Source organism: Eubalaena glacialis, chromosome 7 (assembly GCF_028564815.1).
Source record: "Eubalaena glacialis isolate mEubGla1 chromosome 7, mEubGla1.1.hap2.+ XY, whole genome shotgun sequence".
Taxonomy (NCBI): domain Eukaryota; kingdom Metazoa; phylum Chordata; class Mammalia; order Artiodactyla; family Balaenidae; genus Eubalaena; species Eubalaena glacialis.
Genome location: NC_083722.1, coordinates 79,883,888 through 79,909,097, shown reverse-complemented (window position 1 = coordinate 79,909,097; position 25,210 = coordinate 79,883,888). Strand labels below are relative to the sequence as shown.

At 39.8% G+C, this 25,210-nt stretch overlaps 1 protein-coding gene across 1 annotated transcript in view; it reads left to right on the top strand.

Moving 5' to 3' along the window:
* Window positions 1-25,210, top strand: part of ERC2 (ELKS/RAB6-interacting/CAST family member 2) — a 940,128-nt gene that overhangs the window by 240,341 nt on the left and 674,577 nt on the right. Inside the window, exon 3 of the mRNA XM_061195441.1 lies at window positions 15,391-15,465. Coding sequence (XP_061051424.1) covers window positions 15,391-15,465 — 75 coding nt within the window. The remainder of the gene's footprint in view (window positions 1-15,390; window positions 15,466-25,210) is intronic.

The window sequence follows — 25,210 nt, the reverse complement described above, 5'->3', positions numbered from 1 at the left end:
ATTTAAAGTAATTCTTGATAGGTACGTACTTATTGCCATTTTGTTGATTGTCTTCTAGTTGTTTTTGTATTCTTTTTAGTTTTCTTACACTTATTTTGCTGTCTTCCCTTGTGATTTGATGACTATCTTAAGTGTTTGGATTCCTTTCTCTTTTTGTGTGTGTTTCTATTATAGTTTTTTGGTTTGTGGTCACCATGAGGTTCATATAAAACAATTTTTATATATGGGGTTATTTTAAGTTGATGATCTCTTTAGTTTGAATGCGTTCCAACAACCCTGTGTTCTCCCCAACCACATTTAATGTTTCTGACATCATATTTTATATCTTTTTATTTTGTGTATCACTTAACTACTTATTGTGGATATAGATGTTTTTACTACTTTTGTCTTTTTGCTTTCCTACTAGCTTTATAAGTGGTTGATCTACTACCTTTACTGTATGTTTGCTTTTACCAGTGAGATTTTTTCTTTCATAATTTTTATATTTCTAATTGTAGCCTTTTCTTTTCCACTTAAAGAAGTCCACTTAACGTTTCTTGTAAAGTTGGTTTAGTGGTGCTGAACTCTTAGGTTTTGCTTATCTGTAAAACCTTTTATCTCTTATACAAATCTGAATGATAACCTTGCCAAGTAGTGTATTCTTGGTTGTAGGGTTTTTCCTTTCATCACTTTGGATATATTGTGCCACTCCCTTCTGATCTGCAAAGCTTCTGTTGAAACATCAGGTGATAGTCTTATGGGAGTTCCCTTGTACATAACTCATTCCTTTACTCTTGCTGCTTTTAAGATTCTCACTTTAATTTTTGCCATTTTAAATACGATATGTCTTGATGTGGCCCTCTTTGGGCTCATCTTGTTTGGGACTGTCTCTGCTTCCTGGACTTGGATGTGTTTCCTTTCCCAGGTTGGGGAAGCTTTCAGCTATTATTTCTTCAAATAATTTCTCTGCCCCTTCCTCTTAACTCTTCTCCTTCTGGGACTCCTACAAGGCTAATGTTAGTATGCTTGATATTATCTCAAATTAGCCTCATTTCTTTGATTTCTTTTTTCTGTTCAGCTTGGGTGATTTCCACTACTTTGTCTTGCAGATTGCTGATCCATTCCTCTGTATCATTTAATCCTCTGCTGATTTCATCTAGTATATTTTATTTTATTTTATTTTTATTTATTTTATTTTTGGCTGCATTGGGTCTTTGTTGCTGTGCGTGGGCTTTTCCCTGGTTGAGGCGGGTGGGGGCTACTCTTCGTTGTAGTGCGCAGGCTTTTCATTGCGGTGGCTTCACTTGTTGTGGAGCATGGGCTTTAGGCACACAGGCTTCAGTAGTTGTGGCACGTGGGCTCAGTAGTTGTGGCTCGTGGGCTCTAGAGAGCAGGCTCAGTAGTTGTGGCGCATGGGCTTAGTTGCTCCACTTCCTGTGGGATCTTCCCGGACCAGGGCTTGAATCCGTGTGCCCTGCATTGGCAGGCGGATTGTTAACCACTGCACCACCAGGGAAGCCCTTGTCTAGTATATTTTAAAATTTCATTTATTGTATTTGTCAGCTCTGTTTGGTTCTTCTTTATATCTTTAAACTCTATTGAAATTCTCACTGTGTTCATCCATTATTCTACCCCTTTTTAAGAATTACCTTGAACTCTTTATTGGATAGATTGCATATCTCCACTTTTTTAGTTTATTTTTTCTGGCTTTGTCTTGATCCTTCATTTGGAACATATTTCATTGTCTCCTCAATTTGTCTAATTCTCTGTGTTTATTTCTATGTCTGAGGTAGGTTTGTTACATTTCTCGATCTTGGGGAAATGTAGCAGAAATGTAGAAGACATCCTATGAGGTCCAGCAGCATGCTCCTCTCTGGTCATCAGAGCTCTATGCTGTAGGGTGCCCCCTTTGTGGCCTGCATGTACCTTTCTGTTTTGGCAGAGCCAACTTACTCATCATGCTGGTAGATGGGGTGGGCCCCTGGCTCGGTTGGCTACAAGGCCGTGCCTCATGTGGTGGCTGTGGGTCCGCCAGTGGGCAGGGTAGGCTTTCTGTGCCATTGGTTGCATGGCCTTTGGAGCCTGGTGTTGGTGCCAGACTTCTGGTGGGTGGAGCGGGCCCCCATGTGGTTGGGTGTGAAACCTGGGGGGCCTGGTGCTGATGCTGGCCCGCTACTGGGCGAGGCCAGGTCCTGGTGTGTCTAGGTGCACAGCCTGTGGGTCATAGAGCTGGTGCCAGCTTACTGGTGGCTGGGTAAGACCCCAATGCTAATAGGCTAGAGGGAGGATTCCAGACTACTGCTTCTGTGCTGGGACTTGGAGTGTGTGAGATTTTGCTCATGCCCTCTGAGAGCTGAGTCTGTTTTCCATAACCCTCCATCTCTCCCAAACATAAGCCCCACTGGTTTACAAAGGCAGACATTCTGAGGGTTTGTCTTCCCAGTGTAGGAGCCCAGTGTGGGGTTTGGACACCTTGTTCCTTCGGGAGGTCCTCTAGCACTGTGATATTTTTTCCATTTGTGGTTGCCTCCCTGGGGTTTTGGGTCCTGACTAACCGTGTCTCTGCCCCTCCTACTTGTTTCATTGTGCTTCCCTCTTTATATATATACTTAGTTGTGGAACATCTTTTCTTCTAGTCTTCAGGTGGTTCTCATAGACACTTGCTCTGTAAGTAGTTGTAATTTTGGTGTGTTCATGGGAAGAGGTGAGTTCAGGGTTTTCCTCCTCTACCATCTTGGCCTGGATCAGGCTAGACTTCCTGTACAACAAAATCCTTGCTCAACTTTCTTCTCTACTTCATATGGGTTTCCTCTGTCTCTTATGGGTTCCCCTATGAACTCTCCCTTAAGAAATCACTTACATAAAAGTCCCTGTCTCAGACTATACCTCTTAGGAATCTGACCGAAGATACAGAAATGGACTAAGGTAAATGACCTGGGTACTGCTGAGATCACCTGACACAGTGTCATATAAGAAATAGTGGGTAGAATAGGACTCTTTAGTAAGAAAGACTTTGGACTGGGAAGCTGTCATCATGGGATAAGAACCTGTCATCATGGAAGGAACCTGATTTGTTCTTTTCTCCTTGAAAGAGTAGAACAAACGTCTGTATATAGAAGCTTCAGAGCCATGTATGCCACCTCAGTGTGGAAAGAACTGTCTAATAGGGGATTCCAAAGGTTAGTAAAAGATTAACCACACTATATTAGTTTCTATTGCTGCCATAACAAATTAGCACACATTTAGCACAACACAAATTTATTAGCTCGTAGATCAGCAGTTCTGGTACATCATGGCTCAATTGGATTTTTTGCTTTGACTCTCATGAGACCAAAACCAAAGTGTGCTCCTTTCTAGAGGTTCTTGAGATCAATCTGCTTCCAAGCTTGTTTAGGTTGTTGGTCAAATCTAGTTCCTTGTGTTTGTAGAACCAAGGTCCCCATTTCCTTGTTGGCTATTAACTGGGGACCATCCTCATTCCTTGGAGGCCCCTTCTGGTCCTTTCACATGGCCCCTATATCTCAGAACCAACAGTGGCACATCGAAACTTTCTCATGCTTAGCTGTCTCTCTGGCTTCCCCATCTGCTACTTCTGTCTTCTGCCTCAGTCAGAGTAAGTTCTGAGCTTTGAAAGGGCTCATGTGATTAGATTGGGCCCACCCAGATTATCCAGGATAATCTTCCTATCTTAATATCTATAACTTTAATTACGTCTGGAAAGCCCCTTTTACCATGTAATATAATGTATTCACAGGTTTTGGAAATGAGTGGACATCTTTGTTAGTGGGTGTTATTCTGCTGACTGTAGTTTGCCCTCTGCCCCCTACAGATTCACGTCCCTCCCAAATAAAAAATACATTTGCCCCATCCCAGAGTCTCAAAGGTCTCATCCCATTACAACATCAACTCAGAGCCCCCAAATCTCATCAGTTCAAAATTCCTATCATCTAAATCGTCTAAAATTATGTACGAATGAGGCTCTTGGTATAATCTATTATGTACAACTCCTGAGGCACAATTCTTCTCCATCAGTGGACCTATGAAACTAAAGAAGCAATTTATCTGCTTCCAATAGACAACGATATGTCAGGCATAGGATAAGTTACAGACGTTCCAGTTTAAACAAGGGAGAAATGGAAGGTAAAAGGGAGCTACTAGGTCCAAGGCAGTTTCAAAATCCAGCAGGGCAAACTTCACTAGATTTCAAGGCCTGGAAATAATCTTCTGTGGTTCTTGGTTCCACGCTAAAAACCTATCGCATCCGTTTGTCTCAGGCGCTCTCCCATTCAAGTACTAACCAGGCCCAAAGCTTGCTTAACTTCCAAGATCAGATGAGATCAGGTACACAGGTAGAGGTGAATGACCAGGATGCTGCTGAGAGCACCCAACATTGTGCCATATAAGACATAGTGGATAGAATAATGACTGCTTAGTAAGAAAGGCTTTGGACAAAGAAGCTCTCATCATGGGAGAGATGGATCCTGTTTTCTTCATGTTCCCAAATGAGTAGAATAAAGGCCATTGTATATAAGGTTCACGGAGAAGTATTTCAGCTCAGAAAGAGTCCTCTGGTAGATTTCTGTTGGAGTCCAAAAACAGTTAAAGACTAACCACCCACCTGTACTTTTCCATGAAGCTTTCCATAGTCTTTCCCTCATCAGGCCTGGATGCTTACCTCTCATTCTCTCCTATTAGCATATTGTTCAAAACTGGTGAGGGCCTAACAGGGGACTGAAAAACAAACCAGAAGTCAGGTTCAGTTAGCTGTTAAAACCATAGACATTTGCAGAGCGTGAAGGAAACACAAATAGCAATCTAAACCAAGTGTTATGTTAGTAATTAAGGGTGTGAGTTTAAGAGTCAGCTACCTTGGTCACACTCTCAAGTTTACTAGTTCTGTGATCTTGGGCGTATTATTTAACTCTCTGAGTTTGAGTGTTTGCAGCTTTGTCATGGGGGTGGTAACTCCTACCTATAGGGGTGTTATGCAAATTCACCCAGGAGCTAGATGGGAGGCATGGAGCTTGGCATATGGTAAGCATTCTGTAAATTGTGGCTGCTATTATTGTGGTCTGGTAATCTAGTTATGTATTCCCTTTTCCACTAGACAGTCAAGTTCCTTGAGACCTGACATGTTACATAGTCACTGTGTTACATCTATCTTATTTTAAATTATTTTTTATTTTTTTTAATAAAAATTTTAAAAATTTTATTTTTTTGAGGTGTAGTTGATTTACAATATCATATAAGTTGCATGTATGCAACATAGTGATTCACAATTTTTAAAGGTCATACTCTGTTTATAGTTATTATAAAAATTGGCTATACTCCCTGTGCTGCACAATATATCCTTGTAGCTTATTTATTTTATTTTTTGTAGTTTGTACTTCTTAACCCCCTACCCCTATCTTGCCCCTCCCTGTTACGTTTATCTTTGATATCTCCATATGGTTTGTCATGTATTAGGTCCTTAGTAATTATTGAATTAAATAACTAAACTTTATTATTTAGTTTATTTGGGACAAACTTTATCCCAAAAAACTTTGGACATCGCTAACACCACTGGCCAAATATTTGAAGCTGGCATCTCATTCTATTAATTTCTCTTGTTCCCAGGATCATAGTGTCCAAAGGAACAAGATAAATCTGTCAAACAATCTTTAATGCAGATTTAGCAAAAAATCAGTTATATATCAAAACAAATTAAGGGAATTGTGTATGTGCAGAGATTCAGATGGTATGGTCTTATGTTCCCAAATATCCATTTTTTGTGAAGACTAAAAAAATAATTTAACAGTAAGTTTACTTCGCTGTACAGTAGAAACTAACACAACATTGTAAAATAACTCTACCCCAATTAAAAAAACAGTAAGCTTATATCATTTCTACATATTTCCATGGAAACTGCTTTCCCATATCTCTGGAATTTGAAGTCTTCTGTATAAGACCAAGATCTTCATGAGGACCTAAATGGCCTTACACAGCCTGTCCTCTTCCTAGCCCTGACCTCTTGGGCCTCATCTCCCAGCACCCTCTTCATCACTCTCTCCACTCCAACAGCACTGTGCAACTCACCATCTCCCGAAACCTCTAGGCATGATATCACTTCCATTGAGAATGCTTGCACTGGAGTGTAAGGCAGGTATATTCTGTGTTTTACCTGGCACATAGTGGTCCTTCAGTATTTCTTGAATTATTCAGACAGACCCAGTGGCGACGATAGCCAGTATCAGATCACAGAACAAGTGGCAGGGAAGGCATTCTGCCAGGCTGCATTCTCTAATATACTTTCAGGAATACTAATAACCATTCAGGGGCAACAAGAAAAATAAGAATGAGTTTCAGTGATTGCGAGTGTGCTGAGTGCCGGCCCAGCCAAGCACTACACATGCTTACCTCAACTCAACTTCACCATCCTGAGGATCAGAAAACATTCAGGAACTTGCCTAAGGTCACACACCTAGTGGATGGAGTGGACAGGATCCGTTTAACTGTAGTGGATGAATTTTAAAACTTTTAAGAGCTTTCCAAATAGTGAGGTTTCATTTTTAACTTTTGTTATTGTTTTATTATGTGGGCAAAGAATGTGTCCTATATCACTTCTGCCTTTTGGAATCCATTTGAGATTTTTCTTGGTGGTCTGGTATGTGATCAATCTGTTTAAATATTCCATGGAATCTTGAAATGGAAATCTATAGGATCCAAAATAGAATTGTCTATTAATTCAGTCTTACTAAGTATATCACTTAAATCTTTTACGTAGTTATTTTTTAGTACTTGATCTGTCAAGCATTGAGAATGATGTTAATATTTGAAAGCAACTGTTTTTTATCCACTTCTGTGTGCCTAACCATGTTTGCCATTTGTTTTAATATCTAATATGGATATCAGTACCAGACAACTGTTATTGAGAGTCAGTTTCTGTATATTTTCAAGTACTCAAGAAAAGATTGAGAAATGGAAGACTGAATCAAAGGAAAATTACGGAGGTGGCTGCAATGAAAGAAGCCAGTGGAGATAAAGGTGTTACCTTTAAATATCAAATCAAAGCCAAGTGGTGAAACATGGGCAGTAAGCATGGTGGTTAGAAGCAGCGACCCTGGAACCAGACTTCCTGACATAAATCCCAGCAGTGCAATTCAGTAGACTGGGCAAGTTATTAACTTCTCTATGCTTCCATTTCTTGGCGTGAAAAATGGTGATAATAATAGTACCTACCTAAGGAGGTTATTGTGGTGATTAAATAAGTTACTATTTATAAAGTGCTTAGAAGAGTGCTTAGCACATAGCAGTGTATAAGTATCTATTAGCTATTATCATCCTTCACATCCGACTCCTTTTGGTCCAAAGGTATTCTAGAACCACCAGGCTTATAAGTATAATGTCATTTGTACTGTTTCATTCAATGTGTCTATATTAATTGAGCACTTACTCTTGGCACGCACTATGTTAGTTATTGGGAGTATAATGGACATACAGGGTCCCTATGCTCATGGAATTTACCACTCAATGGTGAATACAGACATGAAGCTATTAATTGCAGCCATATCCAATGATACGAAGGAAAGGTACACAGTGCTATGAAAGTCTAAATGAGGGTGGAGGAGGATGTAGACTAGTCTGGAGGGTCAGGTAATGGCTCTTCTGTGACATATTTGTAATCTACGGCTTTAAAATAAATTACCCCAAACACTTAGTGTCTTAATACAGCAAATGCTTATTATCTCATAGATTCTGTGGGTCTGGAATATGGGAGTCACTTAGCTCAGTGGTTCTGGCCCAGAGTACCTCAAGAGGTTGCAGTCAAGCTGTTGGGTAGGGCCACAGGCATCTGAAGGCTTCACCGATGCTGGACATTCCACTTCTACAATGGCTTATTCACATGACTGTTGGCAGGAGGCCTCAGTTTCATGTCATATGGGCCTCTCTTTAGAGCTTGAATGTCCTCATGATGTGGCAGCTGGCTTCTCCCGGAACAAGTGGTCCAAGAACGTGAGCAAGAAGGATGCCATAATGTCTTTTATGACCAAGTCTCAGAAGTCACACATGTTACTTCTACTATATTCTCTTTGTTAGAACTGAGTTATTAAGTCCAGTCTACAGCCAAGGGGAAGATATTTAGGCTTCACCTTATAAAGGGAATATACAAAATTTGTGGACATATTTTAAATTACCACACAAGGAGATGGCTAGATTGATTATTGAAGATATTCTAGACCAGGGGTTGACAAACTTTATGTAAAAGGCCAGGTACTAAATATTTCTTGCTTTGTGAGGCCATATTGTCTCTGTTATAACTACTCAACTCTGCCATGAAATGAAATGAAAGCAACCATAGACAATATGTAAGTGAATGGATATAGTAGTGTTTCAATAAAACTTTATTTACCAGAATTGATGGTGGGCTATAGTTTGCTGATCCCTACAGATACAAGAGATGAAAAGGGTAGAGGATTATTCCAAGCAGAAGAAACAGAATGTTTCAGAAAAAACAGAATTATTGGGCACTTAAGAGTAAAGGTACTAAAAAAAGGTTTTTTTTCATGTACTAGGAGGTTTACTACAAAATTGTTTGTAATAGAAAAAAAGAATAGAGAACACTTATTTACACACATAAATTCTAAAAACATAAATATTGTTGAGGTAAAAACCAAAATGTAAAAGCTTTGTGCAATATGGAGAGCTGTCATTTATGTAAATGAGAAAACAATGTACTCTCTTGTTAGATTTTACTATTTATGAGGACATACATATGTAATAAAAGCACAGAACATGCATGAGAAAGACACCAACTTTAGATGATGGTTTCTTTCTAGAAGAATGGAAGTGGTGAAGGTTGTGGAACTTAAACAGTTTCTGTTATATATTTATGGTTTAAAAAAATTTTTTTTAATTGTGATGAATACAACATAAAATTTACCACCTTAACCATTCTTAAGTGTACAGTTCAGTAGTGTTAAGTATATTCACACTGTTATGCAACCAATGTTGAGAACTTTTTCATTTTGCAAAATCGAAACTCTGTACCCATTAAACAACTCTCTATTTCCCCCTGCTCTCAGCCCCTGGCAATAATCATTCTACTTTCTGTTTCTATGATTTTGACTACTCTAGATGCCTCATATCAATCATACAGTATTTGTCTTTTTGTGACTGCTTTATTTCACTAAGGATAATGTCCTTGAGTTTTATCCATGTTGTAGCAGGTGTTAGAATTTCCTTCCTTTTAAAGCTGAGTAATACATTGTATGTATACACCACATTTGATTATTCATCCATCTGTTGATGGACATTTCAGTTGCTTCCACCTTTTGGCTATTCTGATAATGCTGCTATGAACATGGGTGTACAAATCTAAAACAGCGTTTTGATGAAAGAAATGATCAGTAAATCATTGTGCAGTATAGCAGCCTGAGCAAATATAGTAGCCTGAAGGTCTTTTTTCCTTCCATTCTCCCACAGCACATTCCAGTCAAACTTTCACTCACACTATCCACCTACTGGATCGTCAAGGTTATTAATGCCCTGCATGTTGCTAAGTCCTGTGGTCTTTCCTCTGGCCTCATCCTATTAACTTCTCAGCAGCAATTGATAAGGTGGTCATTCCTGCATCCTGGGCTTATTTTCTTCACTTGATTTCCAGGATGCTACTCTCCTGGTTCTCTTCCTACCTCTCTGGCTATTTCTTCTCAGTCTCCTTTGCTGCTTCCTCCTCACTTCTCAGACCCGTTAATGTCGGATTGCCCCTGGGCTCAATCCTCTGATTTCTCCTCTCCTCTCTATGCTTAGTCCCTAGTTGGTTTTATCTAGGTTCATTGCTTTAAGTGCTATCTATTCACCGATTTCAAATTTGTAATTGTAGCTTTTACTTCTCCCCTCACATCCAACTCATCTATTAAACCGCCTACTCAGCATCTCCACTTGAATGTCTAATAGCATCACAAACTTAACACAGGCAAAACCAAACTCTTGATTCCCATAACTCCCACTTCTCCTCCCCCGTCTTGCCTATGTTGGTATTCCACCTCCATTCTTCCTATTGCTCAGGCTAAAAGCCTTGAAGCCATCCTTTACTTATCTCTTTCTCTAATCCCAGGCAATCTATCAAGAAGTCAAGTGAGCCTCACCTTCAAAGCATATCCAAACTCAATTCCTTCCCATTGCCTCCACTCTGTCACTGTGGTCCAAGGTTCTGTCATCCCTTGCCGGGGTTATTCTAGTTTCTTCTTACTAGGCCCTATGGTTCTTCTCTTACCTCCCTCCTCAATCCAAAACCATACTTCAGTCCAATAGCTGAAGTAATCCTTTATGAATGTGCATCATATCCATATCATGGTTTGTCTTTCCTCAGAACCTTCCAGTGGCTCCCCATTTTTCTCAGAGTAAAACCAGTATCCCTACAATGGACTCCAAATGTATACCTATCTTCCCATCATCCCCCACCCCTGGACTTCTCCGACCTACTACTTTCCCCATCCCTTATGCAGCTCTAGCCATGTACGTAAATATTTACTATTCCCTCTGCCTGGAATATCTGCACAACTGGTTCCCTCATTTCCTTTAGATCTTTGTTCAGATGTCACCTTTTCCTGAAGCTTTCCCTAATCACCCTATTTAAAATGGCTATCAATCCCTCACCTCCCAAATGTCCCACTCCACCTTCATGACTTATTTTCCTTTACAGCACTTATGACAAACTGGTTTAGTCACCTTTTTAAATTGTTGTGCCTCTCTCCAATTGGAATTTGAAATGAAAAAACACATGAGGGCTGAGATGTTTGTCTGTTTGGTTTACTGCTGTATTACCTTTATCCCTTGCATTAAATTATTTTTTGAATATATGAAACTCTGCTGTATCTTAAGACTGATCTGAGTTGATGCGGAGATTATAGTGTTTCTTTCCTGTTGGTTTCTCCAATTGGTTTTGTTCCTTAAAAGAGGCAATTTAAAAATATAGCTTCAGAATCTTTGGCACTTTTCCTTGAAATTTGAGCAGGCTTGTGACTGCTTTAATCAACATAGCATTGCAGAAGTGATGCTATGGGACTTCTGAGGTTATGTAATAAAAGGCCATGCAGTCTCTGGCTTATTTGCTGGAACACTTGCTCTTGGAATCTTTACACCTCAATGTAGGAGGTGGGAGTACCCTGAGGCTGCCATGCTGTGAGGAATCCCAAGTCACATGGAGAGGCCATATATAGTTGCTCAGATTGAGAATTCCAGCTAAACCTAGACTTCAAGTTATTTTTCAGCCAAGGCACCAGACATATGGGTGGAGAAGCCATCTTGGAAGTGGATCCACCAGCCCCAGCTGTTCCAGCCCTCTGACACCATGCTTTAGAAACAAGCCTTCCTTACTCTATCCTTTATGAATTCCTGACCCAGAATTCATGAGCATAATAAAATGGTGGTGGTTGGACACCACTAAATTTGGGGTGATTTTGTTACATAGCAGTAGATTACCAGAACGGTAAGGTGGAAAGGCCAGATAAAAATAGTAAATTACCTTTAGAGAGAAAGTTAAGTTTTGAATTTTTTTTTTTTTTTTTTTTTGCCTACTGGAGAAAGTATATGGTATGTGCAAACATTATTCTGTCAAGCTCATCTTGTATGCTAGTGTCCATCCAGATTAACTCAGTAGACTTCAGATTCTCATTAACTGCCAAGTAATGTCATCCTGATGAACCACTTGAGATTTCATGCTCAGAATTCTGGGGTCTTGGTATATTTCCATGCTGAACACCTGGAGGAGCTGGCAGTTTTAGAACAGCTCAGGCCAATCTAATCATTAGATTATAGAAAAATAACCTCGGTATCAGTGTTGCAATGAGATATCCAATTTTCTTCTTTTATTTTTATTCTGTTTTTGAAGTGGAGAATGAGTGTGATTAGAAATATCAGCCAGAGATCAGCTTTTCAGAGATCAGCTTTTCAGAATCAGCTGCTATTAAAAATCTGGATGTTCTCATAGCTGGAAGGGCCATTAGAAACTCACTCATAAAACTGCTTATTTTACTGATCAGAGAGGGGAAGGGGCATGACCGAGGTCTCAGGCTGGGTCTGGACAGGGTCCTGGCTCCCCACTCCCCATGCGGTTCTCTTTCATCTCAGTAAGTGGTTTTTAGCCTGTAGTCTGGTTCAAAGATGAACTTCTTGGGTGTTGGACAAGGCGCTCTGAACCAGCTGTAATAGTACAACATTTTGTTTATGCGTGCTTTTGTGCCCATTTCTGGAGATAATCCACAGCTTCCGTCTGATTCTTACAGAGATCAGTGGCCCAGAAAAGCATAGAACCACTGCACTTGATGGTTTAATACTGTCATTTAAAAACTTCTAGAGTAAGTTAAATCTTGTCCTCTCTCATCCCTACATCACAAGCTCCTGGGGAAATTCTTTAGTTATTTAAGATTAGTGCCTAATGGGTGCATCTTTCAGATGGTTAAGGATAGTTGGAGCACCAGCAACCAACTCATCTTACTCTCAGTTTAGAAGAATTTGACAATCACTCACACGTTAACATCACTTTTGTAATTCAAAAGCAACAAACAATACAGGACTAGGTACTTATTATTTTTCCTTCCAGCCATTGCAGTAGTTAAAGCAGAGAGCCCTGGGATCTCTACAGATAAAGCCTGAAAGCGCAGAGACTAACTTAATAGAAGTTTATTTTTCTTGTGCACCACCATCCAATGTGGGTGTTCAGCAGACTTTTCACATGGCATTTCAGGAACCCAGGTTCCTTTTATCTCGGGGTTCTGCCATCTTCTTGGGTCTTGGAGTCCTTTACTTCTAGTCAGCAGACAGGAAAAGAAGGAGAGTTGAGGACAGGGTAGGAGGTTTCTATGGACTTGAGTTCTTCATTTTTACCCACATTCCACTGGCCAGAAATAGGTCACATGGTCTCACCTGGATACAAGGGTGGTGGTGGTGGTACCTCCTAGCAATAGCTCTACACTGATGAAGAGGCACACAAATCTTTTTTGGGCAACTGGTCCTCTCTGCCACAGTCAGAGTGTGCATTTTAAAGATCCTGAATCTCAAAGATGGATAAAGTGTCTGAGATGGGACTTTCAGACAATCCATAAAGTCTGCAGGTGGCTTATAATCTTCACTTACCTGACACATTAAGAATTAAGGTGATGCTCAGAAACTGTGAAGCCAGAATTGATTGAAATATAATGTAGTTAGGGTAGGAATATTGCACTTCTTGGGTAATTGGAGATTTTATTTTTTTAAGGAGTGACAGAGAGGGTGAGGGCCCAATCTGGATTTTGAGCTGGTTTATATTATAATAGAACTCGTATAATTATAGCAATGAGAACTCTGTTTTCATTTTTGCAAAACTATTGCTACAAGTTTAGCTTTGTTATTGCATGTTTGCCCTTAAGAATCTCTTCATGCTTGGCAGAAATTATAACGGCACATGTCTTTACCCTATGGTTTTTATTTTTGTTGTGTTGCTTAGTTGCTTCATGATTATTTTTGTTTTATACAATCTTAACCTCTCTCCTCAAATTATCTTATGATTTTTATTCTGGAACTTGACTGGCTATGGTATGAAATTATCATGAATTTCATTCTCAGCTTTTTTCATTAAGATGTTTTTGATGCGACATGGTATCAGAATTGGTGACCTATGAAATGTGTTACTCCTACCACTTACTGTGGAACAACTCTGACAAGTGACTTACTTTCTGTTTTGTCATCTATAAGATTTTATTGGTCTAGTGAACTCCAACAATCTTGGAAGTAATGTTGAGGGCTAAGTAGCTCTGTTTTTTAGCCTGAAGTCCTTACGTGAGGTGCCCAGTGGTGTGCTGGAACTGGAGTCAGTAATACTTGACCTCATCCCTTCCAGAAATACATTAGGGGCAAAAATGTCCTAACTGATGTTGATTTTGAACAATGAGGAAGCACTAATTCTAGTTCTGCTCAAATTGAAGTCTGAGAAGTAGTTCTGTGTGCCAGTGATGACTTTGAGAAGAAAATATGCTACAGTCCAGAGCTGTAGCAGTAATTCCCCAGTACTGATCCCTAGACTTATGCACCATGGTCCATGACCAAGTCTTCTTGGACTGCTGGAAAATAAGAACAATGTAATAGGATATGGGTGAAAGGTTGCCTGTTTTCTTATCCTGGAATCCAGGGAAGGACTATCTTTTTTTGTGCAATTCTGTTCTTCTGACAATTTTTACATAAATATGTTCTATCTTAATGAAATGGTGATGATAGTAGATGGTAGTGGTGGACGTAGGGTTAATTTTAATGTCCTTACTTAGATAAAGCCAGAAATTATGTTGGTCCTCTTCTTTAACACCCAAGGTTTTTCTTATCTTTTTTTAAATGCTTGCGGTCCAATGGAATAGAAAGACCTAAAACTACTCCATGTTGACTTTAAATGACTTTTCAGGAAGCAAATAAATCTTATGGAATTATCCATAGGTGACTTATAAGTCAAATAAGTCTTAATGGAATTGCTCCATAGGTGAGTAATTGTATCAGCAGTGTGGACATGCAGGAGCATTTTTGTTTACTCCTGTCATGGCCTACTTTCATAAAACTGTTGATAATTATCATTAAGAAAATCAAAGCATGAACTGAACAAACTTTATCTCTTTTCTTCTGCCAAAGCAATCTTTCAAAGTTTTGACAGACTTTTTTTTTTTTTTGAGAAGAGGCATGTAAAAAGTAAACCTTGAAGCTTAAAATTGTAATGTTTTTTGCTTTTTACCTAAAGAAGTTGCTGGGTCTACATCTGGATTTAACCATTTTTTCTCCCCTCTAACACTGTTGATATTAATGCCAGTTTTAATTTCTTGGCATCATGAATGCATAAGCATATCACATACAGATGTGATTTTGAACAAGGGCTGAAACTGTAAATTAGGAAGCAAGAGATTCATAGGGTTTCATCAGACCAATTTACTCCAAAAAGTGACACAGTTGTACTGAAAATGTTTTAAATTGCTCATTTCAAACCTACTTCAGTAGCAAAATGCCACCCGTGCAGCTGATTTGCAACTACGTTAGTCATTTTCTTTCCTCCGTTTCCTTGCTGTGTTTGTATTGGGAGCACGGAGTAATGTAATTTAGTAAATTATGATTTGATGGCTGGGCAACAGCCCCAGTGTTGAACAGTATTTGGACTATGATTACTTGCTGGCTTTGTCACAGTTGACATTAATTATTGATGGAAGTTTCAGAAATAGCGCATGTGCCAGGAGCTTTTCACCGGAACACAGGCTCCAGGCAGGAGGGATGCTAAAGAGGGTGGGGGAAGAGGCACCTGTGGCTTGTTTATGTCTGTACACAGCGAGCCTGGACCTGGTGGGCTGAGTGGTACCTGTGTAAAGGTCATGGTATAACGGAAGGATGAACCGTCAGGCTTATTTCTATCGTGTTCCTCCCCAGGAATTACACCGAAGAAGCCAACTTCAGCCAGAGCCAGCCAAGACGAAGGCTCTCCAGACTGTCATTGAAATGAAGGTAGGAGCTGTTCACATTTCTCAAAAACAGCTGTTCCCCTGGAGTTTGTTCTAAACTTGATGGTGCCTAACACAAACATGTGAAATGAACCTTGTGTTTTTCTCTAGACACCCTGGTGGGTGCTTTTCTTCTCAATTTTTTTTTTTTTTTTTGGCCTTCTCTGGTGCATTTAATTTATTGGCCCTTTAATTAGGATGCCTTTTCTGGGCAAAAGAATAAAGGGCTCAAGTATCCCTTGGCTGAAAGGAGCTGGGTTCATTTCCAGAGCATAGCCAATGCTTTCAACCCTAAGGGAGGTTTTGTGTGTGCTTTAAAAGTAAATTTCTAAAGCTAGAGTAATTCTTTTTTTCCCCCCATTCACATTACAATGAAAAGATACCTTGAGAAACTAAGATTTGGCAAAGAGAAGTTGTTGTATATGCAATGGAGGCGTTAAATGATTAAAATTATGCTATCAGCAAAATTTACTTTTCAAAGAATAGTACTTTCTTATGACTCCAGTATTTTCTCCTAACCAAGTCTGGAATTAATAATAATTTATTAAATACTCGCAATGTATTCTATTTAGCGGTGGATGCACAGAGATATTTAAAAGAAGCAAAGATCCTCCTGCATGGATTTAGGGCATTTAAAGAATAATGAAGTAAATAATGATGAGCAAGCTGTAAAGAAACAGATCTAAATGAAAGCCAGTTGCTTTGTCAGTTTATAGAAATTTTAAGTCTTTTTACTTCTAGTTTTTGCCAGAAGGAAGCAAATAGTATTTATCTTAAGAATAAATAATTCTTGATTTCCATTGTTCCCTGAAGAAAAAATATTTATAATGATGATGTTTGCAATCTGGTTATTTCATGCAAAGTTTAACATTCGAGAGTTTGCTGGTCACCATCATCCTGCAAAAGACTTCTGAAACTTGCTGATAGGGTAATGATTTTTCTGTCTTGTAGCACATGATTTTGAATTGTCTGCCCCAAAATTCCCAAGTCCTGGGGAAAAAGAAACTAATACGAGCTACTGAGTTCCTGGTGTGTACAATTCTGACTTCGTATTTTTTTTTCTAGTCAATGACAGTGTCTTCATCCAAGTGGATTTTTGTGGAAATAATGTAGAACATTTGCTTTAAAACTTTATGTCCCCTAAATGAGGTTACATGATTCAAGGCACTTATACTGCATTTGCAGCAAATTGGTTTGAAAAATATTATCAAAGGGATCAAATGATAGTAAGATTAAAAAAAAGCTAACCTTGGCTCATCAATTCATTTTGAATTTGTGTAATTTTTACTTAGCAATATTTTGAAAATAAACTTACCATTCTATAGTTGTGGGGGAGTGTAGAATCTCATAACTGAGATTTCATCCTCACTTCACATTGGAACCAAACTTGAAACTTGGCTAAGGCTTAAAAGAAAAGAAAAGAAAAGAAAAGAAAAGAAAAAAAGACAAGACAAAAGATTTTATTTTATTTTTTTGCAAAGAGTCATTTAGTCCTCCTTCTACCCACCTCCATACCTACCTCCCCAGTTCCAGCACAATTAGTAATAGAAGAGGATGTATATAAAACTATTTCCAAATTATCTTAAAAAAAAAAAAAAAAGAAGTAAAGATTGAGTTTCAAAAACCTTTGGAGAAACCAGGAATGACATCTCTCCCAGAGCAGTGGGCATTTTCCTGATAAAGGTCTCTGTACAAGTAGTACTTTTTTGTGACTTTTATAAGTAGAAACTCTGATTATAGCTTACTCTTTTTTAGCATCATATGTTTTATTAGAAAACAAAAAATAGTAAATAAAGCACTCATTTAGGCTATCTACATGAGAAGGCATAAAATATAATTTTTAGGGCACATTCACATCCATATGTTATCAGTAAATTGAGTCCAGAGGGTTTTTTTTTTTTAAATGGATGCCTGTGATCCTGATTTGTAGAAGAACACATTTATTTTTAGGACATTGATAGTCAATATACTTATATACTTGTCAGGGAACTGAGTCTGGAGTTTTTCTATTGTCTTTTGGATGCGTGTTAATTTACAAAGCACTGCCTTCTGTTTTGTCAGTGGAGAAGTCTGGGTCCCATTAGCATCTATACTTAACATGCATAAATTGAGTTATGGAGGCAGCTGGTAGAGGGTCATCTCCTCAGCCATGTGTGTAGGTTGTGACAGAGCCTGTGATCTCTTCTGATTTTGTATATCTGTTTGAAATTGGAGGGAATATTGGAAAGCCATATTTTACAAGACTTAGGGTTGACTACCAAATAGAACTGACCCTTAAACCTGATGGGTGGGACTTGAGACATTGGTTGTATTTTAATTTAAACACCCTGGGTAAACATCAATGTCATCTAGTGCCTTGGCAAAATCTGAAGTTAAAAGGAGCTTTCCTAGAGTAATTTGGACCTTTAGTTTCAGGGATATGACACGAGTTAAGGGTTTAGAACTTACCCCTACTTTTCCCTTGCTTCTTAGAGAAACTGAGGGTGAAATTCTGACTCCTCATCTTCTCCAAAAATATACTTTGCATCAACTCAAGAAAGGTGTTTGTTGTGAACATCTGTGAAATCTTGTCCAAATGAAAGCACTTTTAGAACCACAGTCTGGTAGTTCTAGTAGATCTCTGTGTACCCCTCTGGGCTTTTAGAGTTGTGAAAATATGTCTGTCAGGGTGGGCCATCTGCACACACCAAAGTAGGGGCAATTCGCTTGCAGCCATCACAGCTGATGCCATCCAGTTGAACCAGGGGGGGCTAAAGTCACCGGAATGAAAATAAAAGGAAGCAAAGTGAATGAAGTTATTTGTGATTTATCTTCTTGCAGGAAGCTCCAAGTTTTAATTTTGATCTTGGTTTGGTCTGGCAGGTATGTTCCAGGTTTGCACTTAGAACACTGCATTTGTTTTTCAGAAAAGTTAGTTTTCTCGTAAATGTTGCAGTGCTCCTCTGTTTCTTGCTTTTGTGTCTAAAGATTCTTAGTTTCTCTTTTCTGCTCTTATGGAGAACTGTCAATAAAAAGGTAGTTAAAAGGGCTTTTTTCCTCTTTTTTCTTTAATGTTAATTCCTTTGAAAGAATGTGTTTTTAACCTACTTTTATTATAAATTTGACATGACATAAAAGTTTCACTTTCATGGGTTCATTCATCAAGCTCTATCCAGTTTTTTTTTTTAATTTTATTTATTTTTGGCTGCGTTGGGTCTTCGTTGCTGCGCACGGGCTTTCTCTAGTTGTGGCGAGCGGGGGCTACTCTTTGTTGTGGTGCGCGGGCTTCTCATTGCAGTGGCTTCTCTTGTTGCAGAGCACAGGCTCTATGCACACGGGCTTCAGTAGTTGTGGCTCACAGGCTCTAGAGAGCAGGCTCAGTAGTTGTGGCGCACGGGCTTAGTTGCTCTGCGACATGTGGGATCTTCTGGACCGGGGAATGAACCCATGTCCCCTGCATTGGCAGGTGGATTCTTAACCACTGCGCCACCAGGGAAGTCCCCCCACCACCACCCCCCTTTTTTTTTTTAAACAAAAATGAATTAGAGTAGTGACAGTACTTGTCAGATAATCTCAAAAAATTTTTTATTTGTTAGTTAAAACTTCTGAGTGGGGGCTTCCCTGGTGGCGCAGTGGTTGAGAATCTGCCTGCCAGTGCAGGGGACACAGGTTCGAGCCCTGGTCTGGGAAGATCCCACATGCCGCGGAGCAACTAGGCCCGTGAGCCACAGTTAATGAGCCTGCGCGTCTGGAGCCTGTGCTCCGCAACAAGAGAGGCCGCGATAGTGAGAGGCCCGCGCACCGCGATGAAGAGTGGCCCCCACTTGCCACAACTAGAGAAAGCCCTCGAAAAGAAACGAAGACCCAACACAGCCATAAATAAATAAATAAAAGACTTTCTTTCTATTTCACTGTCTTTATTAAAAAAAACCCAAAAAAACAAAAACAAAAAACTTCTAAGTGAATGAAAATCTAATTCAGAATGGCTAAAGGCTAAAAGGAGTGTACCCTTTCCACTTAACTGGGAAAACCGGTATTGCTTCAGGCATAGCTTGATCCTGGGGCTCAAAAGGTGTTAACAGATCCCATTTTCTCTCATTCCATCTCTTATTTTAGCGTTCTTCACATGAACTCTGTTTTCAGACAGCCCCTTTCTGCCTGTCTGAACAAGATGGCTGCAGCATCTCCAATAATCACAGTAGGAAGAGACAGGGAGAAAGTTGTGTTTTTAAAAAATGCAAAAAAACGAACCAACCCTAGAATAATAATAATAATTACTGAGAATGGAGCATAAACCTTCACTCCAAATTTAACAGCTCAGGCTGTAAGAAAAAGCATGGAATTCCCTAATTCTCATTTGCTTAATAAATTAAATGGCATTCATTAAGAAAAACAAACTTTATGCTAGCACTGAATTCAGCAGAATTTATCAAACGGGACATACATCAGTGACATAAGGGTTTTAGTAAGAGTCGCAGAAAATGTACTTGATCTGGTGAACTTGTTAACTAAAGTGGATTAAGAAGTTAGGGGCAGCAAGATGGCGGAAGAGTAAGACGCGGAGATCACCTTCCTCCCCACAGATACATGAGAAATACATCTACACGTGGAACTGCTCCTACATAACACCCACTGAACGCTGGCAGAAGACGTCAGACCTCCCAAAAGGCAAGAAAATCCCCACGTACTTGGGTAGGGCAAAAGAAAAAAGAAATAACAGAGACAAAAGAATAGGGACGGGACCTGCACCAGTGGGAGGGAGCTGTGAAGGAGGAAAGGTTTCCACACACTAGGAAGCCCCTTCGTGGGCAGAGACTGCGGGTAGCAGAGGGGGGAAGCTTCGGAGCCACGGAGGAGAGCGCAGCCACATTGGTGCGGAGGGCAAAGCGGAGATTCCCGCACAGAGGAGCGGTGCCGACCAGCACTCACCAGCCCGAGAGGCTTGTCTGCTCACCCGCCGGGGCGGGCGGGGGCCGGGAGCTGAGGCGCGGGCTTCGGTCGGATCCCAGGGAGAGGACTGGGGTTGGCTGCGTGAACACAGCCTGAAGGGTCTAGCGCACCACAACTAGCCGGGAGGGTGCACGAGAAAAAGTCTGCAGCTGCCGAAGAGGCAGGAGACTTTTTCTTGCCTCTTTGTTTCGCGGCGTGCAAGGAGAGGGGATTCAGAGCGCCACTTAAACGAACTCCAGAGACGGGCGCGAGCCGCGGCTATCAGCGCGGACCCCAGAGACGAGCATGAGACGCTAAGGCTGCTGCTGCCGCCACCAAACAGCCTGTGGGCGAGCACAGGTCATTCTCCACACCGCCCCTCCCGGGAGCCTGTGCAGCCCGCCACGGCCAGGCTCCCGTAATCCGGGGACAACTTCCCCGGGAGAGCGCACGGCGCGCCTCAGGCTGCTGCAATGTCACGCCGGCTTCTGCCGCCGCAGGCTCGCCCCGCCTCCTCCGTACCGCTCCCTCCCCCCGGCCTGACTGAGCCAGAGCCCCCGAATCAGCTGCTCCTTTAACCCCGTTCTGTCTGGGCGGGGAACAGACGCCCTCAGGGGACCTACATGCAGAGGCGGGTCCAAATCCAAAGCTGAACCCCGGGAGCTGTACGAACAAAGAAGAGAAAGGGAAATCTCTCCCAGCAGCCTCAGAAGCAGCGGATTAAAGCTCCACAAACAACTTGATGTGCCTGCATCTGTTGAATACCTGAATAGACAACGAATCATCCCAAATTTAGGAGATGGACTTTGGGAGCAGGATATATTAACTTTTCCCCTTTTCCTTTTTTTTGTGAGTGTAGATGTGTATGCTTCTGGGTGAGATTTTGTCTGTATAGCTTTGCTCTCACCGTTAGTCCTAGGGTTAGGTCCGTCCGTTTTTTTTTTTTTTTTGGCTTAAAAATTTTTTTTTTCCCTAATAAATGTTTTCTTAATAATTTTTTCCTTATTTTCTATTTTTAAAAAAAATTTTTAATAAGTTTTTTCATATTTTTTATTTTAAAAAATTAAAAATTTTTTTTCTTAATAAATTTTTTCTAAATAATTTTTTTCTTATTTCTAGTATAAAAAATTAATAAATCTATTTTTAAAAATTAAAAAAAAATTTTTTTCTTAATAAATTTACTCTTAATAATTTTTTTCTTATTTTTTATTATAATTGCTTTATTTTATTTTATTTTATCCTCTTTTTTTCTTTCTTTCCATTTTTTCTCCCTTTTATTCTGAGCCGTGTGGATGAAAGGCTCTTGGTGCTCCAGCCAGGCATCAGGGCTGTGCCTCTGAGGTGGGAGAGCCAACTTCAGGACACTGGTCCACAAGAGACCTCCCAGCTCCACGTAATACCAAACGGCGAAAATCTCTCACAGATCTCCATCTCAACATCAAGACCCAGCTTCACTCAACGACCAGCAAGCTACAGTGCTGGGCACCCTATGCCAAACAACTAGCAAGAGAGGAACACAGCCCCATCCATTAACAGAGAGGCTGCCTAAAATCATAATAAGGCCACAGACACCCCAAAACACACCACCAGACGTGGACGAGCCCACCAGAAAGACAACATCCAGCCTCATCCACCAGAACACAGGCACTAGTTCCCTCCACCAGGAAACCTACACAACCCACTGAACCAACCTTAGCCACTGGGGACAGATACCAAAAACAACGGGAACTACGAACCTGCAGCCTGTGAAAAGGAGACCCCAAACACAGTAAGATAAGCAAAATGAGAAGACAGAAAAACACACAGCAGATGAAGGAGCAGGGTCAAAACACACCAGACCTAACAAATGAAGAGGAAATAGGTAGTCTACCTGAAAAAGAATTCAGAATAATGATAGTAAGGATGATCCAAAGTCTTGGAAATAGAATAGACAAAATGCAAGAAACATTTAACAAGGACGTAGAAGAACTAAAGAGGAACCAAGAAACGATGACAAGCACAATAAATGAAATTAAAAATACTCTAGATGGGATCAATAGCAGAATAACTGAGGCAGAAGAACGGATAAGTGACCTGGAAGACAGAATGGTGGAATTCACTGCCATGGAACAGAATAAAGAAAAAAGAATGAAAAGAAATGAAGACAGCCTAAGAGACCTCTGGGACAGCATTAAATGCAACAACATTCGCATTATAGGGGTCCCAGAAGAAGAAGAGAAAAAGAAAGGGACTGAGAAAATATTTGAAGAGATTATAGTTGAAAACTTCCCTAATATGGGAAAGGAAATAGTTAATCAAGTCCTGGAAGCACAGAGAGTCCCATACAGGATAAATCCAAGGAGAAACACACCAAGACACATATTAATCAAACTATCAAAAATTAAATATAAAGAAAACATATTAAAAGCAGCAAGGGAAAAACAACAGATAACACACAAGGGAATCCCCATAAGGTTAACAGCTGATCTTTCAGCAGAAACGCTGCAAGCCAGAAGGGAGTGGCAGGATATACTTAAAGTGATGAAGGAGAAAAACCTACAACCAAGATTACTCTACCCAGCAAGGATCTCATTCAGATTTGATGGAGAAATTAAAACCTTTACAGACAAGCAAAAGCTGAGAGAGTTCAGCACCACCAAACCAGCTTTACAACAAATGCTAAAGGAACTTCTCTAGGCAAGAAACACAAGAGAAGGAAAACACCTACAATAACAAACCCAAAACATTTAAGAAAATGGGAATAGGAACATACATATCGATAATTACCTTAAATGTAAATGGATTAAATGCTCCCACCAAAAGACACAGACTGGCTGAATGGATACAAAAACAAGACCCATATATATGCTGTCTACAAGAGACCCACTTCAGACCTAGAGACACATACAGACTGAAAGTGAGGGGATGGAAAAAGATATTCCATGCAAATGGAAATCAAAAGAAAGCTGGAGTAGCAATTCTCATATCAGACAAAATAGACTTTAAAATAAAGACAATTACAAGAGACAAAGACGGACACTATATAATGATCAAGGGATCGATCCAAGAGGAAGGTATAACAATTGTAAATATTTATGCACCCAACATAGGAGCACCTCAATACATAAGGCAAATACTAACAGCCATAAAAGGGGAAATCGACAGTAACACAATCATAGTAGGGGACTTTAACACCCCACTTTCACCAATGGACAGATCATCCAAAATGAAAATAAATAAGGAAACACAAGCTCTAAATGATACATTAAACAAGATGGACTTAATTGATATTTATAGGACATTCCACCCAAAAACAACAGAATACACATTTTTCTCAAGTGCTCATGGAACATTCTCCAGGATAGATCATATCTTGGGTCACAAATCAAGCCTTGGTAAATTTAAAAAAATTGAAATCGTATCAAGTATCTTTTCCGACCACAACGCTATGAGACTAGATATCAATTACAGGAAAAGATCTGTAAAAAATACAAACACATGGAGGCTACACAATACACTACTTAATAACGAAGTGATCACTGAAGAAATCAAAGGGGAAATCAAAAAATACCTAGAAACAAATGACAATGGAGACACGACGATCCAAAACCTATGGGATGCAGCAAAAGCAGTTCTAAGAGGGAAGTTTATAGCAATACAAGCCTACATCAAGAAACAGGAAACATCTCGAATAAACAACCTAACCTTGCACCTAAAGCAATTAGAGAAAGAAGAACCAAAAAACCCCAAAGCTAGCAGAAGGAAAGAAATCATAAAGATCAGATCAGAAATAAATGAAAAAGAAATGAAGGAAACAATAGCAAAAATCAATGAAACTAAAAGCTGGTTCTTTGAGAAGATAAACAAAATTGATAAACCATTAGCCAGACTCATCAAGAGAAAAAAGGAGAAGACTCAAATTAATAGAATTAGAAATGAAAAAGGAGAAGTAACCACTGACACTGCAGAAATACAAACGATCATAAGAGATTACTACAAGCAACTCTATGCTAATAAAATGGACAACCTGGAAGAAATGGACAGATTCTTAGAAATGCACAACCTGCCGAGACTGAACCAGGAAGAAATAGAAAATATGAACAGACCAATCACAAGCACTGAAATTGAAACTGTGATTAAAAATCTTCCAACACACAAAAGCCCAGGACCAGATGGCTTCACAGGCGAATTCTATCAAACATTTAGAGAAGAGCTAACACCTATCCTTCTCAAACTCTTCCAAAATATTGCAGAGGGAGGAACACTCCCCAACTCATTCTACGAGGCCACCATCACCCTGATACCAAAACCAGGCAAAGATGTCACAAAGAAAGAAAACTACAGGCCAATATCACTGATGAACATAGATGCAAAAATCCTCAACAAAATACTAGCAAACAGAATCCAACAGCACATTAAAAGGATCATACACCATGATCAAGTGGGGTTTATTCCAGGAATGCAAGGATTCTTCAATATACGCAAATCAATCAACGTGATACATCATATTAACAAATTGAAGGAGAAAAACCATATGATCATCTCAATAGATGCAGAGAAAGCTTTCGACAAAATTCAACACCCATTTATGATAAAAGTCCTGCAGAAAGTAGGCATAGAGGGAACTTTCCTCAACATAATAAAGGCCGTATATGACAAACCCACAGCCAACATTGTCCTCAATGGTGAAAAACTGAAACCATTTCCACTAAGATCAGGAACAAGACAAGGTTGCCCACTCTCACCACTATTATTCAACATAGTTTTGGAAGTGTTAGCCACAGCAATCAGAGACGAAAAAGAAATAAAAGGAATCCAAATCGGAAAAGAAGAAGTAAAGCTGTCACTGTTTGCAGATGACA